Source organism: Corapipo altera, unplaced genomic scaffold (genome assembly GCF_003945725.1).
Source record: "Corapipo altera isolate COAL_440 unplaced genomic scaffold, ASM394572v1 1b, whole genome shotgun sequence".
Taxonomy (NCBI): Eukaryota; Metazoa; Chordata; class Aves; order Passeriformes; family Pipridae; genus Corapipo; species Corapipo altera.
Window position 1 is genome coordinate 8,432,623 of NW_020884881.1, and position 15,720 is coordinate 8,448,342.

The following is a 15,720-nucleotide window of genomic DNA, read 5'->3' on the forward strand; positions in this document are numbered from 1 at the left end:
AAGGATAAAAACCTAAGCAGGCAGAAGGCTTAATGTTATGGATTCATCAGAGAAAATCAGACTTGTCAATTACCAAATCTTCTCAATTATCCTGACAACATTACAAAGTTTGTATCTGGAAAAAACATTAATGTAATTGCCCCTCCTTCAGTCAGACTTAAAGCACAGTGGGGTATGAGAGTACTCAAGAACAACTCAGGTGACAAGTTACTGGCCATCCAAAAATAAATGCTACATGGCATTCTGTTCTGCCCAATCTGAATTTATGTCTACAATAAAAGATACATTGTTCTTCAGTAACTGCTGTGCAACTTGGATGACATTTTAGCATTGTGTCAGCTTGGGGCTTGCTTTGTTTGTTGGGGGTTTGCTTGTTTGTTTTTTATGCTACTTTCTGGATTTTGTTTTAAAATACAGAGCCAGGGAACACAATAAAAACCTATACAACTTTAAAAATCAGTGCTTGAGTACACCCCACAAGAAAAATATGAACCACCACTACTTTTTGCCAGTAGATCTGTTTACAGATCTCAACAACTATTTTCCAATATCCAAATCATCAGCCAATATTCCAGCAAAACCTCATGTTTATGACCAGCTTATTCATTATAAGTCTATCATAACTTGTAAATACATTCAGTCATTAATGATACATGATGCTGAAAGAGTAAACAGACTTGCTACTACTTATGCTTTAATTCACAAAACAAGGTATTTATCCAATGATCTTCAACAAAAAAATTAATGGTTTATGTGCAGTCACTGTCCAATGTTACCTACTCAGTATTTCATTTTTTAAAAACTGGAATTTAAAGGCAAGTTTGTCAATCTTGACTTCCACCATCCCTCTGGGGATTCAGTCACACATCCACGTGGAGCAGAAACCCCAAGCTCTGCTCGGTCCTAAGGCTACAGTGAGGTGCACTCTGCCCTCAGCTCCTCCTAGGTTTCAGCTCTGCGATTGCTGCACAATAGACCTGGCGATTAAACCTGTCAGGAAATCTGCTTTCCTTCCATTAAACTCCTCTCTAGCCTCTATTAAACTCCAAAAGTATTCTGGCTTCTTTCCAGTTCCGCTCCTGCTCTCTTTCATTCTCTCATTTACATTCAGTACGGTATTTGTTCACTTTTCATGTTAATTGTTTTCATATTCTTAACTTATCTTCAAACCTTCAATTTCCACTTGTTACATAACCTCTTCTTGTCCTCTTTTGTATTTGTCTTCTTTCATCCAGCTTTTTTCCTCTCTCATTATTCTAAGCTTTTTTCTTTTCCACTTTTCTTTCTTGCACTCCTTATTTCTTGCCAGTTGAAAAAAGATGTTTCTTTTTATCATCTCTTTTTTTTTTCTCTTTTGTTTGCTTGCACGAATTAAAAAAGCAAGACATTAGAACTCAAAAGCATCTGTGGACCAAATCCAAACACCAATACATTTTATATGTGGATTCACTTAACTTTTAGGGGACGCAAGGATATCTTGGAAATAAAAAACCCATTTCATTAAGTAGGAATAACACATCATATACACCAGAGCAAAGAAGGTGTATATGAAATACTGAAGGCCATAAGTTCTCCCTGTTGACACATTATACTACTTTTCTATTGCAGAAAGGTTTTCTAACACAATATGAAAAGATAATGGCAAATTACTAAATCAGCATCACATCAAGCCCAGTGTTCCAACTGCAGAACAAAGTATTTTCTTTGGCTTTCATCAAGTCCACTTAAAGTTTTGTGAGAGGAATAATAATCAAGATGATACAGCTGTCCCTTCAATCTTATCTAGATTTATAGTCTTGAGGGCACAAGCAGTCTGTGGGAACAGACAGGAAGCCTCCAAAAGAGCAGCAGAAACTCCAGCAAGGCCACACTACCTATGTACAGTTCTGACACGACAATACTGAATTCCCTCCAGCTATGGCTATATTACTGACTAGTATTCAAGACAACTTGGGATTTTTTCCAAAAGTTTTCTTCTCCATGTTTGGAGTTTTTTACTGCAGTGAGGCTGCGCAGTACCAGAAATGTTTTCAGAAGTCACAGTCCTGCAGGAACATGAGCATATAGGTAAAACATGCAGGTACTCTAGTGATGGTTTTCACCGAACAATATGAAATAGTTAAATCCTTCAAACCCCCTCCTCCTTCCACCCCCAAAACCAGAATTACTTCCTTCTTATATTTTTTTTCTTAAATAAGAAACTGATGGGAAAAATTAGTTTCAAGTTTTACCTTAAGATGGTCGTCTTCCCCCAAGTTTTGACTATGGGTGACTGTGCACTTGAAAATATCTGAACACCACTGTTCTAAAAAAATTCTGGGATATATTACTATTATGAAGCTAATCTGTAGTAACTGCTCCTCTGGAATATAATCTCCTTCACAGGGCCTTTCCCAGTCTCCTGGCAGCCAGATTTGGGACTCCAAGCTTGAAACTGTGAGCTTCCATTTTCAAGATGAGAAAATACTGGAATGATAAGAAACTTAAAAGTTAAACCATTTCAGACCTGCTCACACCAGCGTGAGAGATGCTTGTCTAAAATTGTGTGACTTTATCTTTTACAGGTCAGTTAAGCTGGCAAGAGCCATAACAAAAACAAAGCATTTTTTCTACATCAGGCACTTTATCAAACAGCAGTGAATCCTTGTTCTTAGGGGGAAAAAAAAGGAATCAAAGCAATAGGTCACTGAGCTTTATTCTTCTACTGACTAAATTTATCATGCTAGAATTTGTTCCTGTGAGAGTCACAATCTCCTTAGCCTATTTTTACATTTTGCTTCTCTTTTAGATCCACCTCCTCAATGCAGAGGTTGTTCCACATACCATTCTCACCAATTCAGTAACATCCTGTTCGTGATGAGAGTTCCCGGTTCCTCACGGCTGGATGTTATGCACGTACATGGTTGATTCAAATATGATACGAAACTATTTCTGTGCAAAAACTAGATCAGTTTATTGTACAATGAGAAGGACTGAGCACAGTCCTCAACAATTCTTACAGCAATTCTGGTTTTCCTCTCCCTATCCTCAAAAGAAATCCAACTAGACATGGATTTCATCGCTCTCATTGGCTTCACTACTGATATCCAATTTTTAAGCAGAAAATTTATACCAGATTTCTCAACACTTAACCATGGAAGCTCTAGATTTTTGTTGTTGTCTCCATGTGTTTCTTGTAGATATTTTATTTGCTTTTTAGGATCTCTTCTACACTCAGTGACTATTTTTAGACTCCTGCAAAATTCTCTAACACCCATACTTTTTGATTCAAGCTTTTCTTTCCTAAAATTTAAGTTACTCGGTAAATCATATACAAACTGAGGAAGTATTAAATCATTCTACAATTGTGTTCTTTATATTTTCATTTCTCTTTATGATTTGATTATGGGGGTTTAAATGAGGTTTTCAGACACATACAAACTCACCCCAATGGCCTCACTTTCTTACAGTAAAATACAAGATTTAACAAACTCTTTTATATCAGAAATAGTGAAAAGTCTCAAGCCAGACTATTAGAATAAGTCAGGGCCCATCATGGATGCTGTCACATTAAGTGGTCATGGTATAGCAGAGTGCCATGGAAATACACAAGGAGAAAGGGGGCAACCAAAGGCTGAATTCTCTGCCAGGGAAAGCCAGGCAACAGCAAGTTGGGATCATCAGCCTACTCTTCTGTGGCCTACAGAAAGGGATACCAGTAAACAAGAATTTATAGCAGCACCAAAGGTACAGTGAACACCAACCATTAAAACTTTTTTCGTTACTGTTTTTGGTAAACACGTTTGCAAAACCCCTGAAGGAAAGTCCACACAACCCTAGACCCTCCAACCATAATCAGTGTCTGCTTTCCTGCTGCAAGAGAACAGCAATCTCAGAATGACATAACTAAATACTATGAAGAGGAAACTAGTGCCTAGAGGTTTAATGCAATCTGACAGCTCCTTAAGGTACCATTTAATCAGAGCATTAGAAGGCAATCACCAATTTCTATGTAAGTAAACTATCAATAGACAGCTGCCTACTTGTATTTGAAAAATGTGCTTTCATGGGAGAATGTTTTTCTTGCACACCTGATAACGAAAAATTTAGTCAAACTGCATTATTAAAAAACACTGGATATTGCAAGTAGCTTACAATCCAGCCCTTTAACAACAGTGCCTTCATGTGTTTATTATAGGCATTTTATTATTTTAAAGCTAAGATTCAACTATGTTTTACAGTTGTAATTCTGTCCTCCTACATATCCACAAGCAAATTTGGTCAATTTCAAATTATTTGTAAAGCCTCCTACATAGAAAGGAGTTTGAGATTTTAAAATATACTAAGTTTAAAATAAACAAAGTCAACCTACCAGTGTCATAAACCTCGTGAACTGTCTATTTTTTGTTCTAGCCTAATAAGGCATCCTAAAGTGGCAAGAACCAAATTGTGAGAATGACTGTCCTTGGCCAGAGGTTGTATGCATATCGTATTTCATAACATTTTAATGATGTTTATTATATAAGTTTCCCTAATTAACTTCTAAACTTACTTCTACATTTGGCATCTGTAACATCCTGTGGCAATGAGTTCCAATATGTAATTATGTGTTCCATGAAAAATCACTTATTTTAAACCTACTGCTGGGTAAGAGCTAGGAGTCATCAAAAACGTGTCATCAGAAATGATGAATAATCATGATCTCCCCATCCTCTCCATAACATTAGCAGCTTTATATACCTCTTGCATTTCTTCTGACCTAATTTCTTTTCAAAGCTGCAGAGTCCTAATCATCCTGTACAGGTATCTCTTTCTCCACACATAACCTGGTTTATCCTTAATAAAAGAAAGGACATCTGCAACTGCTGGTACTATTTCAGATCGGTCATGGATGTCGTCATGATGTTTGTATAGAACGATAATGCAATTTCAAGCCCTCTTTTTTGAATAGTAACAATTTAGACTGCCATGCATGTTAATTAGCCAGTTCCCTCCTGCAAGCATTACTGTATAATATTGTATAGTTAATGCACTTGCCATTCTTCCCACAACTGTTCACAGATTTAAAGGATCTTAATATCGTGAATGGTGTATGAGTACAAGCTGATATTTTGTTGTTTAGCTCCTTTCACAGACTTATTAAAGCAGTAAAGATCTTCATATAGATCCCTGTAGGAGTCTACTCTTGGTTTGTGATAACTCATCTTCTATTCTCATTCTTTTTTTTCCTATCTTAAATAATTATCAACCAGAGAGGACTTCTTCCCTACTGTTGTGACTATCTGATTTCTTCAAGAAAGAAACTTTGCCAGAATTTGTGATGGACTAGGATGGTTAATTCATACGGGATATACAGTTCTAACATGACCATGAACTCACATCCAACTAAGCTACAATCTGTCTACAACAATCATGTTGGCTCTTTTTTGTTACTTTTTATTCTATGTGTACATGTTCATCTTCATATTTCTAAATGCATATCTTCCCATTTGACTATGAAGTGTTAATTAATTTTGATAAAGACTGAAATAAAACTTTCTGGGCTGTAGCTTCATGCAAATTATGCTACATTTCCAAATTCAGTGATTATGTATTCAAATTACTCCAGACCTGTTATTTTTCATTTTAATCAGCCTGATTTCAAAATTCTTCCCCAATGCTTGAGTTTGAAACAGACCACCTGAGACATCTTAAGTAAGCTCCAGTGAAAAAAGCTCCATATATCCTCTATAATTAACAAAAATGCAAAAAGAATCTTTGTGAAATTTGGTGCTAAATATTTATCTTCTGCTAGTGTTCTCACAATATCTTGATTCCTATTGGGCCTGGAGACTACTAGGTGTCTTGTTTGTGATGTGATTGAAAAATTTCTCAAAGTTCTTTCTGTGTCTGTCTTCTGGGTTTCACACATAACTTACCAGTTTCGCATCCAAGTGTTTCCTACATTTGGTTACAATCTCTACTTTTTGAAGTCTCTTTACCTGTTAGAGATTTTCCTCCTTTGCAGTTCAATAATACTGAATTTGGGGGTTCTTTCTCTCCCTTATGACAGATGGCAGATGTTTAACATTTAATATGGTAGCACTTGACACCAGTAAAAGCCTTATCCTTTTAGCTGTTCCTTTTGACAATTTCCTAAGAAACATGCTCCCTTAGGCACAGTTCTTTCCTTAAGACGTTACAGGAACATATTTTACACTTCCTCTTAAAACAACATGGCAAACATATTCATTATGGTTACTCTTGTAGGGCAGCCCAACAGTAATTTCATCTTAAACAAGGTCTTGTGCAATGCATGTTTGTCAAGAGCTACTACTCTTGTGAGCTGACAGCTTACCAGAAAGCCCAATACATCATCCTTCACTTCCACATTTACTGAGTCTTCAGAAACATAACAGAACCATGTAATAACAGGAAATGGTTCTTCCTTCATCTTTACCTCCTATAGCATTTCACAGGAATGTTCCATCTCATTAACACGGCCAGTGTAACCCTCACCCTCTTTTGCTCTATTTGCACACAAATTCAAACCATAAATGTACTTTCCTGTCTAGACAAACACAGCTTTGACCACAAACCCCAACACAGAACAATGCATCTCCCAGAGTAGTTTGCATTCTTGTGTCTGCATAAATGTTTGCCCTTATACTAACATCCTCTTGTACCAATTTTCTGCGATGTCAAATATGTCAACATCTGGATTTCTAACCAGAATTCCATCTCTCATACTCAATTTTTCACATTTCAGATTTTGTCCAGAAGATCATCTGCAACTGCTACTGGTCTAATTGACTAATTCTAATTTTTTATAAAGAGAAGCAAGTAGGAAATACATACATGACGGTGTTAATCCCTGACAGTTGTTGAAACATCTGCAGACCACAACCCACAATTAAGGCTCTTCGAGTTGGAGGGTATGTTAGCATTCTGCAGATCACAGGTCCAGCTTAAAAAAAAACAAGACAACAACAAAAGAATACATAATAGTTCTTAAGTGATCACTATCAAGAAAACGTTGCCAGACATAGCAGGCTTTGCACCTTAGTTTCAAACAAACTTGAATTATTTCAATTATTTTTGAACAATTCAGTCCTTTCAGTTCTGCTTTTCTGCACTGTACTACAAAGACGATTTTCAGGAAGCCCAAGCAAAAAAATGAAACAATTTTTGTACAGTGTCTGCTACTGATGTCAAATGTACAGCTCTCCTACATCATACTAACAGATGGCACATCTGCTGCAACTGAATGTACTCAAGAGTTATTACAAAATATCTCTGTTGTTTCCTTTCTAAAAGCTTCCACTGTTATTGAGAGGTTGTTTCAGAAATGCCATTACTCACTGCTAAGATCTGGATTTTGGAGATGAAGTGTTCTCCCTAGTCCCCAAAAGACCCAATTTCCACAAACCAGTTGCAAGTGTGGGTATTTGAAGGTATATGATAGATCTATTCTGCACAGCTCTAGAGGCCTGCAGAGGGAGCAGAAATTAATTACATTTTTCCATACTTTTGGTAGCAGTGGTATGAGGCTGCATTCAAAATGCAGAAAACAGTTTCTTAATGAAGAAAAAACCACCAAATTTCTGGCTAACAGAGAAAGTTTTATTCTCTATTTAAAACTTTCAAAGTATCCTAGGGGAGAAAAAAAGTAGTACAGAAAGCTATGAAAGAATAGGAAAAAATTTAAAATCCCCAACTCTAGTATTCACACGAATTTCTTTCTGCACAGAGTAGTGCTTTTTCACCTGCTGAAATATTTTATGTCTTACACATCTTATCACATCTGGCATACCCACTCAGAACATCTAATCACAATATGAATAGGTGAAAATTGCTGCCACCCAAAAAAAAAGGGAGGTGGAAAAGGATCTACAATTTTACATTTTCAAAGTCTTTTCTAAAAATACAGAAAATATTAAAAGTATTGGTTCAGTAAAAAACCCTACATGGGTTTGTTAGTGAAGAATTTACATGCAGAGTTCCAGCTTCAGAAAGCTGACAATCTTTGAACAGTTTCAAGAGTGCGACTCAAGCAAGGGGTTTAGATAATACTTTCTTCATTGAAAGATAATCAGACCTGCCTAAGAAAGGTTTATTTTCATTTAAACTGATGGTATTTATAATTCGTATCTCAATTGTATCATCATTTAACTTTGCTTCCTTAATATTAATAGCAGAATACACCCTGATGAATTTTCTAGTTGGTTTACAAGAAACATTAACATTTGGACAGTACACAGTCCCACATGTCCTCCCATTTAGCCACACCATTACCTCAAAATGTCTTCAAGCAAAATCAAGTGACAGATAAATCTGGTGACAGATAAATAGAGTCAATCCATAGATCTCATAACATATTCTCAAGTAAGACACATGACATCACTGGGCCGACCAGTACATCAAAGGGTTCCATAGTCAAAGTGGCATTTCCTCGGTGGAAAAACCACAAAGCCGGCACTCACTTCTAGCTAGGAGCAGTCCAGAGATCAGACATACTCTGGGATTTCTCCTCAACTCCAAGCTTCACAAAGAAAAAAGATTTACTAACAAATGTACCTATGAACTTTAATTCACCAGCAACAGCCCTCAGGGTTCTCATATTTGGCATCACACCTGAGCATGGAGGCTTTGGGCTTAAAAACCTTATCTGGCAACTGATTCTGCAGCATCTATTCTATATCCAGGCTGTTGAACCTTCTGTTCTTCATAAACTTCCTGTAAGGGCCTTAACTGAGTTCAAAATCTATCTTTATCCTCAAGGGACCTTTCAGCCAACCTACATCTTACAGTCCATCATCAGTGGTCATGCTCATTGAATAAGCTGGAACTCTACAGCAGGGGCTGTCAGGCGAGTAGGCAGAAATGTCCTAAGGAACTGATGCAACTGATGTCCTGATCCGCTCATCTATTTTATGGAAGTTATATAAATTCTGTTCACAATGACCCATTGTACAAAACAATTGGAAAGGAGGCACTAAAATGAATAGCTAGAAATTAAAGCAGCTGTTCTCAGACAATGGCTTGCAACTCAGAGGGAGTCATGAAGTCTCAACAAAACTCCATTGCACAAATCAGTTTGTGCACTTGAAGTGGGACCCTGCAGAAATTTTGCAACAGAGCACATGCACTAAAGTTTGGACCTTTACATTAGAATTTCATACTTTAAACATTTAGAACATTCAGTCAGCTAAGTTCAGTAAGCACCCAGAATTTTTCAGACTTCTGATTAATTGTATCATAAAAATGATGATAAAAATTATCATACTCGCCCAAGTCAGTGTTTAAAAAGATTCACTCCAAATCTGTACCATGGTAACTGCCACATATAAATAGGCATACACAAAATTAAAGGATTTTCTTTCATAAAATTCACAGCCTTCAGGTTTACAAACCAATAAATGGAATGAAAGAAATAAAAGAAACTGCTAATCTCTATATTAATGGAGCTTTACCAACTCAATGAAAAAGCCCAAAGGACTTTGACTGTGAGGTGAGTGGTTTTTAAAACAGAAAATGAGTGTGAAACTTTTTATTAAAATTATCTAGCTCTGAAATTAACTATATTGTATTTGCATTTTCCTATCATCAATCCTTCCATCCATATTGTTGAGTTCATATGTTACAGTCTTCTTAAAAATAAACACCTCTAGGCAGAACATGGGTTTTAACTACAGAGAATGGGTCTAAAGTAAAAAATGAAAAACAAACCAAGTTTTCAGAATTAAACACATTTTTCTTCTGAAAATCAGTCTTCTGAAAACCAAAACTGTACTTCAGTAGTTTCTGATAACCCTTAAATATGCCATTAGTTATGACAATACATTAAAATGGCACAAAACAATAAAATCATTAAGTCTTTAAAAAACGGAGCAACTTAGCTGCTCATAGAACTAGAGGACACAGATGATTTAAACATAAATCCCAGGAAAAAAATTAGACATCTGGTAATTTTTACAAAGGAAAAATAGATATTTGTCTCCAAAAAGTCAGATTTTTTTTGTTTGTGATACTTCCGTCTTAATTGCTGTTGTTTTTTTTCCAGTTAGATTTAGACACATTCCTGCATCGGAACCACTTCATTTAACTTGAAAAACACCAAGATGTTTGTTTTCCTTCTTCTAATCTATGAATAAAAATTAAGTCAGAAGGATGAGATCTCCTAATGCCATGATTAATTCAGTGAGACTAGATTTGGTTGGATTTTTTGTGCTGTGGTTTCAGACAATTCCTTTATCTGAAGTAAATTTCTTTAACACATAATTTTTACAAAAGTTCAAAACACGCTACAGCTTGCTCTAATAAGAGTCCAAAATGGCAGCATGAGATAAAGAGTAATGGAAAAACAAGGATACTGCTGCTGTAGAAGGTGACATTGCTTGAAGTGGTGATACTTGAAGTGGATTGCTGTGATCCAAGTGGATATTTCATAGCTTGATCCAAACTGTCTACCAAACTAGACATTCATCCTTATAAGCAAAAGGCAAAATATAGGATTTGGAAGTTTAGCTTCACATCCAAAAAAACCTTATTAGATTACACTGAGTTAAACAGGGGAGGAGAAGCTATTCTTGTCAAACCATTACTTCTGAGAGTGAGTGATGCTTTCCAAATATTACAATTTAATGCCAGTTTCCTATATTTTAGCTGTTATCCTTGTTATTAGGCATAACCCACAAATTAGGTTTGGACATTTCGAATCCCCTGGCAAAGGCACTTTGATTTTCCTCTGCAGATAAAATGAAGTGTATGGCAATCATAGGAGCTTGGGTACGATCCACTGCCAACTAAAAGACAGAGATAATTTTCAAAGGCAACACAACAAAAGCTCTAGTTCTAAAACGAGTTTATATAATGAAAGCAGAAGAATGGGTATTAATGACATCTTAGCATCTCCGTGTGAAAATGTACTGCATTCTCTTCCAGGGGAATAAAAATATTGTAGGATAAAATCCCACAGCAAATGCAGGCAGACATCTGGTGCTTGGAAATCTTGTGATTCCCCATCCCACAAATTATTAGAAGAACACCTACCAAAATTTCACAGCCAGGAAACTATGGTTAGAGACTGGGCTCTGCCAAAGTCATTTGCAGGTTCAAACATTTATTTGCCAGCTAATCTAGGTAACAGCTTGTAGCAACAGCCTAAAACTATGTAGGGATCCTGCCAGCATTTCGTGCTCTTGCTGTTTCCAAAAAAGCAGGCTTAGCCAAGCAACAAGACAGTCACTCATCAGTTTAGCATCAATTAAGCTCAAGATTCAGACTTGTCTTCTGGACCTTTTCTTGTTCTAATATCAGTCAATACCCTCTCTTCCACCTAGATAAATCTTCAAGCAATTGAGCTACAGTTAAAAATAAGGGACCAAAGAAAAGAAAGTTCGGGTTTGTGATCTCAGTAACAGAGGACAAGCATGGGAACCATTTCTCTGTTTTAACTTTCCTTACAAAATGACAGCTTCCAGTCCAGCTTTCTCTGCATCATCTGCAGAACCTTCCTGCAGAATCTTACTTCACCAAAGACTCCTCCTCTAAAGCACTTAGATCTAGCTATTATTTTCTATGTATGAATGATATACTAAAGTAAAAACCCTTTTCCTCTCCTTGTCTATTACATGATTATTTTCTGAAAGTATCAACTTTATTCATTTTTCCTTTATGTAAAATTTAACAAATCAAAAGATAATTAGCTTTAAGATCAAAACTGCATTAACTATGCTGAAAAGATGCAAAATAATTTTACTTAAGCACCATGTTCTTTCCCACTGTCTTATATTGTTCCCAGTAATGTCGGAAGAACCACTCCCAGTATTAGAAGAAACTTCCTCCCTCATATAGTTCACTAATCCTTTGAGAAAGCTTGCTTGAGGTTTTTTAACTTTCTTCTTTACAGCGTGGTTCCCTATCAGCCAAGAAGGAGAAAGGATCAGTAGCTTGCCTAATCATGAGTCTTAGTATTTTTCAGCTTTCCACAGCAAAACCATCCACTGCTATGAGTATAGACTGGAAGAAGTACTCATTGGGAGCAGCCCTGCTGAGAAGGACTTGGGAGTTCTCCTGGATGAAAAGCTGGAGAGCCAACAGTGTGCGCTCACAGCCCAGAAAACCGCCTATATCCTGGGCTGCATCAAAAGCAGTGTGGCCTTCAGAACGAGGGAGGTGATTCTGTCCCTCTTCTCTGCCCTTGTGAGATCCCACCTGGAGTGCTGCATCCAGCTCTGGGGTTGCCAACACAAGGCAGACGTGGAGTCCAGAGATGCTCAGATGTGCAAAGATGCTCAGAGGGCTGGAGCACTTCTCCTATGAAGGCTGAGAGAGCTAGGGCTGTTCAGCCTGGAGAAGAGATGGCGCTGGGGAGAGGTTATTGTAACCTTTTAGTACCTAAAGGGGGCTTACAAAAAAGATGGAGAGGGACTTTTTACATGAGTAGATAGTGATAGGACAAAGAGGAATGGTTTTAAATTAAAAGGGGAGAGATTTAGATTAGATATTAATTCATTGTGAGGATGGTGAGACACTGGAACAGGTCGCCCAGAGAAGCTGTGGATTTCCCATTCCTGGAAGTGTGCAAGGCCAGGTGGATGGGGCTTTGAGCAATCTGGTCTAATGGAAGATTCCCTGCCCATGGCAGGGGGGTTGGAACTAAATGATCTTTAAGGTCCTTTTCAACTCAAACCATTCTATGATTCTATGCTAACAACACAGCCTGCTCTAAAAGCAAATAAAAGCTAATTACACATAACCACTTTGATTTTAGAGAAGTAAATAGTGAAGGGAGATTTTCCATGCCTAGATGAACTGAAAGGGGTTTTTTGTTTGCTCAGGAAACCTAGATTTCAAATAAATGGTCTCTCCAAGTGCTCTTTTTAATCCACACATCGAGAACAGAAACTCTAATATAGATTTTTTTGTTTTGTTTTGACAGCAAGTTGAGTCGGTCTTCGGAAGTTCTGAAAACAAAGACATTTTCTTTTATCTGTAAAAGGGAAAAAAATCTTTCCTTTGATACCACATTCTTTGATATAAAGCTCTGGTGACAGAAAATCTATATGACAGAGTACTTGCACAAAGGCAGCAGCAGTTAAGAACACCTTTGAATAGGACAAGAAGCAGTGGCAAGTAGGGAAGAAAAAAAAAAAGGAGTGCATTTTGGCTCTGTATGATATGTTCTCTATAGAAAACAGAACCTACTGTAATAAAGTCCTTTAAAACTGAAAAAACCATGAAAAACAGATAACAAAGAGAGAAGAGTGGCCAATGACATGATGCCAGTGGGAGTTGAGAGAAGTGGCCACAGTGACCAACGAGAACCTGCGCAGGTAGAGGAGGGATCCCAGTGTGGTACTGGCAGACCCATGGAATGGGGGAACGAGTGAGAGGGAGATTTACCTCCTTCATTGATAGGAAAACTGGGGTAGGGACAGAGAAAAGCAAGGATCATGTGGTTTCCTTCTAGGTGTGGAAAGTACCTTAGAGCAGACTTGTGCATACCTACTGCCTGAAAATCAACATTTCTTTTCACAGTCTGCTTCAGAACTGCCTTACATAGAAAACAGTTCTGTGACCCTCACTTAAGGTTGGAGAAAGTAGAGGAGGAAAGACAAGATTATGTAGCTAGCATTACGCAGGCACAACCAAAATAAGCCAAGTGTTGTAACAGCCTGAAGAGCTTCCCACTCTGCTCTCATCAAGTAGTGAAGTGCAGAGCATTTAGCAATCTGGAATTATAAAGTTTTTTTTCTTTCATTTTAAGTTGAGGAAAGTTACTAAACAGAAAATGGTAGTCAGGGCAGTTTCAGGAGTGCTGTGTTGTGTGTGTGTGTGCGTGTGTGTTTGTGTTGTTGTTGCCATTATTCACCAGTCAAAAGAGCACCTCAGAGTTCCCTCCAACCAAGTTAGTAGTTTAGTCTCAAGCTGATCTTCCCAGCTGTTAGTGTATTAATATTATTATTAATTACTATTATTAAATAGATACTGTATTTTATTTCCTGGACAACACACTTCAAGCCTTATATTTTCTGCCATTTGTTTCTGCAAAAAATCTTAGTTTAGTGATATTATTTTCCCCCCTCTATCCCTTGTTTCCAAATGAAATATCTTAATTTCTGCCATAAGCCAGTAGTTTAACAGAACAAACAGATTTCTATTTCTTGCCCTTCAAAAGAATGAGACAGAGGGACATATTCTCAGGAGGGAGGGGGAAAAAAGGAAAATTTAACAGAACTGAAAAAAGAGCCTGGAGGTCAATGAAAGTCACCACAGGAATTTATGAATACAATCTGTTGCACATTCACTCTTTTTTTTTTCAATTTATTCATAGAACGTTTAGCTTAGACCATTTCCCTAAAAATGTTTTAAAAAAACCCCTATTTATCTAAGGGCCTGCAAAACTCCTCTCACTTTTTAAAATTTGGATGCCATTAGCATAAGAGCTTCATTAAAAATAAAAGGAAAAAAGTTAAATCAGAGATGAAGTCCACATTTAAACAGGTTATAAAAACCTTCTTTGAAATCAATATCGTTTTAGCACAGCTCAGCTGGATCCCAAAACTACCACAGAGGAGAAAAATCAAAAAGTCACTGCAGGTTAAAGTCAAACTATTTTAACTTTGGCTTCCTAAGAACAGGACAGCTCCATCAATGGATGTATAGTTGACAGACAGCACAGCAAACCTAAAAATAATAAGTCTTATAGCTAAAAATAATAAGTCTTAAGAAACTGCTTCAACGTTTTATTTTTTTTTTAAAGTGAAGCATTTGAACTTGAGTACCAGGTTGAGTTCCACTGAAGACAGAATGATGGATACACACTTAAATATTTCCCTGAACTGCAGCCTAAGATCATACCTTATCTAAAAGTACTAGCTAATTTACTACATTTTAGTATTAACCATTTTCTATCAGAAACACAAAGGGTTCTAAGGCAACCATTGCCACTCAATAACAGCATGTTTTTCAGCAGAGAGGGCCAAACACATCCTGGGAGCAGGGGCAGGAGCATTGCCAGCAGGTCAAGAAAGCGTTTCTTCCTCTGTACACAGCAGTTGTGAGCCCTGCAGCTGGAGCAGCACACACAGTGCTGCCTGAGTTTGGAGAAGAACCACCATGGTGGATGGGTCTGGAGCACATGACACACAAGCAGATGATCAGTCAACTGGAATTGTTCCACTTTAAAAGAGAAGGTAAAGGGAAAAGGCTCTGCTGTCTACAGATACCTGGTGGAGGGGCAAGGAGAAAATAGGCCTGGGCTCCTCACAGGTGTGCAAGGGCAGGACAGAAGGCAATAGGTAAGTTGGAATGCAAAAAATTTGGGCCAGATATGAAGTCTGTTCATTTTGTATCATGGAAGTGGTCAAACACAGAAAGAGATCTGCAAACTGGTCATGGTCAAAACTTCACTGAAAAAGTTCCTGAGCAAACTGCTCTAATTTATTCTACTTTGATTAGGAATTAAATTAGACAGCTTCCAGAGATCATCCACAAGATTCTTACATGAAATGTACATCATTCTAAGATCTGTGATGGTACTAGTTATTACAACCAGTACTAATGAAAAAGTAAGTTTGGTACTTCACAGCATATGAAAAAAAAAATCAACCTGAATATCTGGAATTAACAGACTATCACAACACTGCATGATAATGTACTTCACTCTACGTCTATTAAAATCTTATTGGCTTTTCAATACGTATTACTAGTACTATTTTCACAGTTATCATGAACAACAGTGACTGAAAAGCAACC

General features: G+C 37.2%; 1 protein-coding gene across 1 annotated transcript in view; it reads right to left on the reverse strand.

The window, feature by feature from the left end:
* Positions 1-15,720, reverse strand: part of SLC2A13 (solute carrier family 2 member 13) — a 147,522-nt gene that overhangs the window by 70,350 nt on the left and 61,452 nt on the right. The window contains exon 4 of the mRNA XM_027640018.1: positions 6,817-6,925. Coding sequence (XP_027495819.1) covers positions 6,817-6,925 — 109 coding nt within the window. The remainder of the gene's footprint in view (positions 1-6,816; positions 6,926-15,720) is intronic.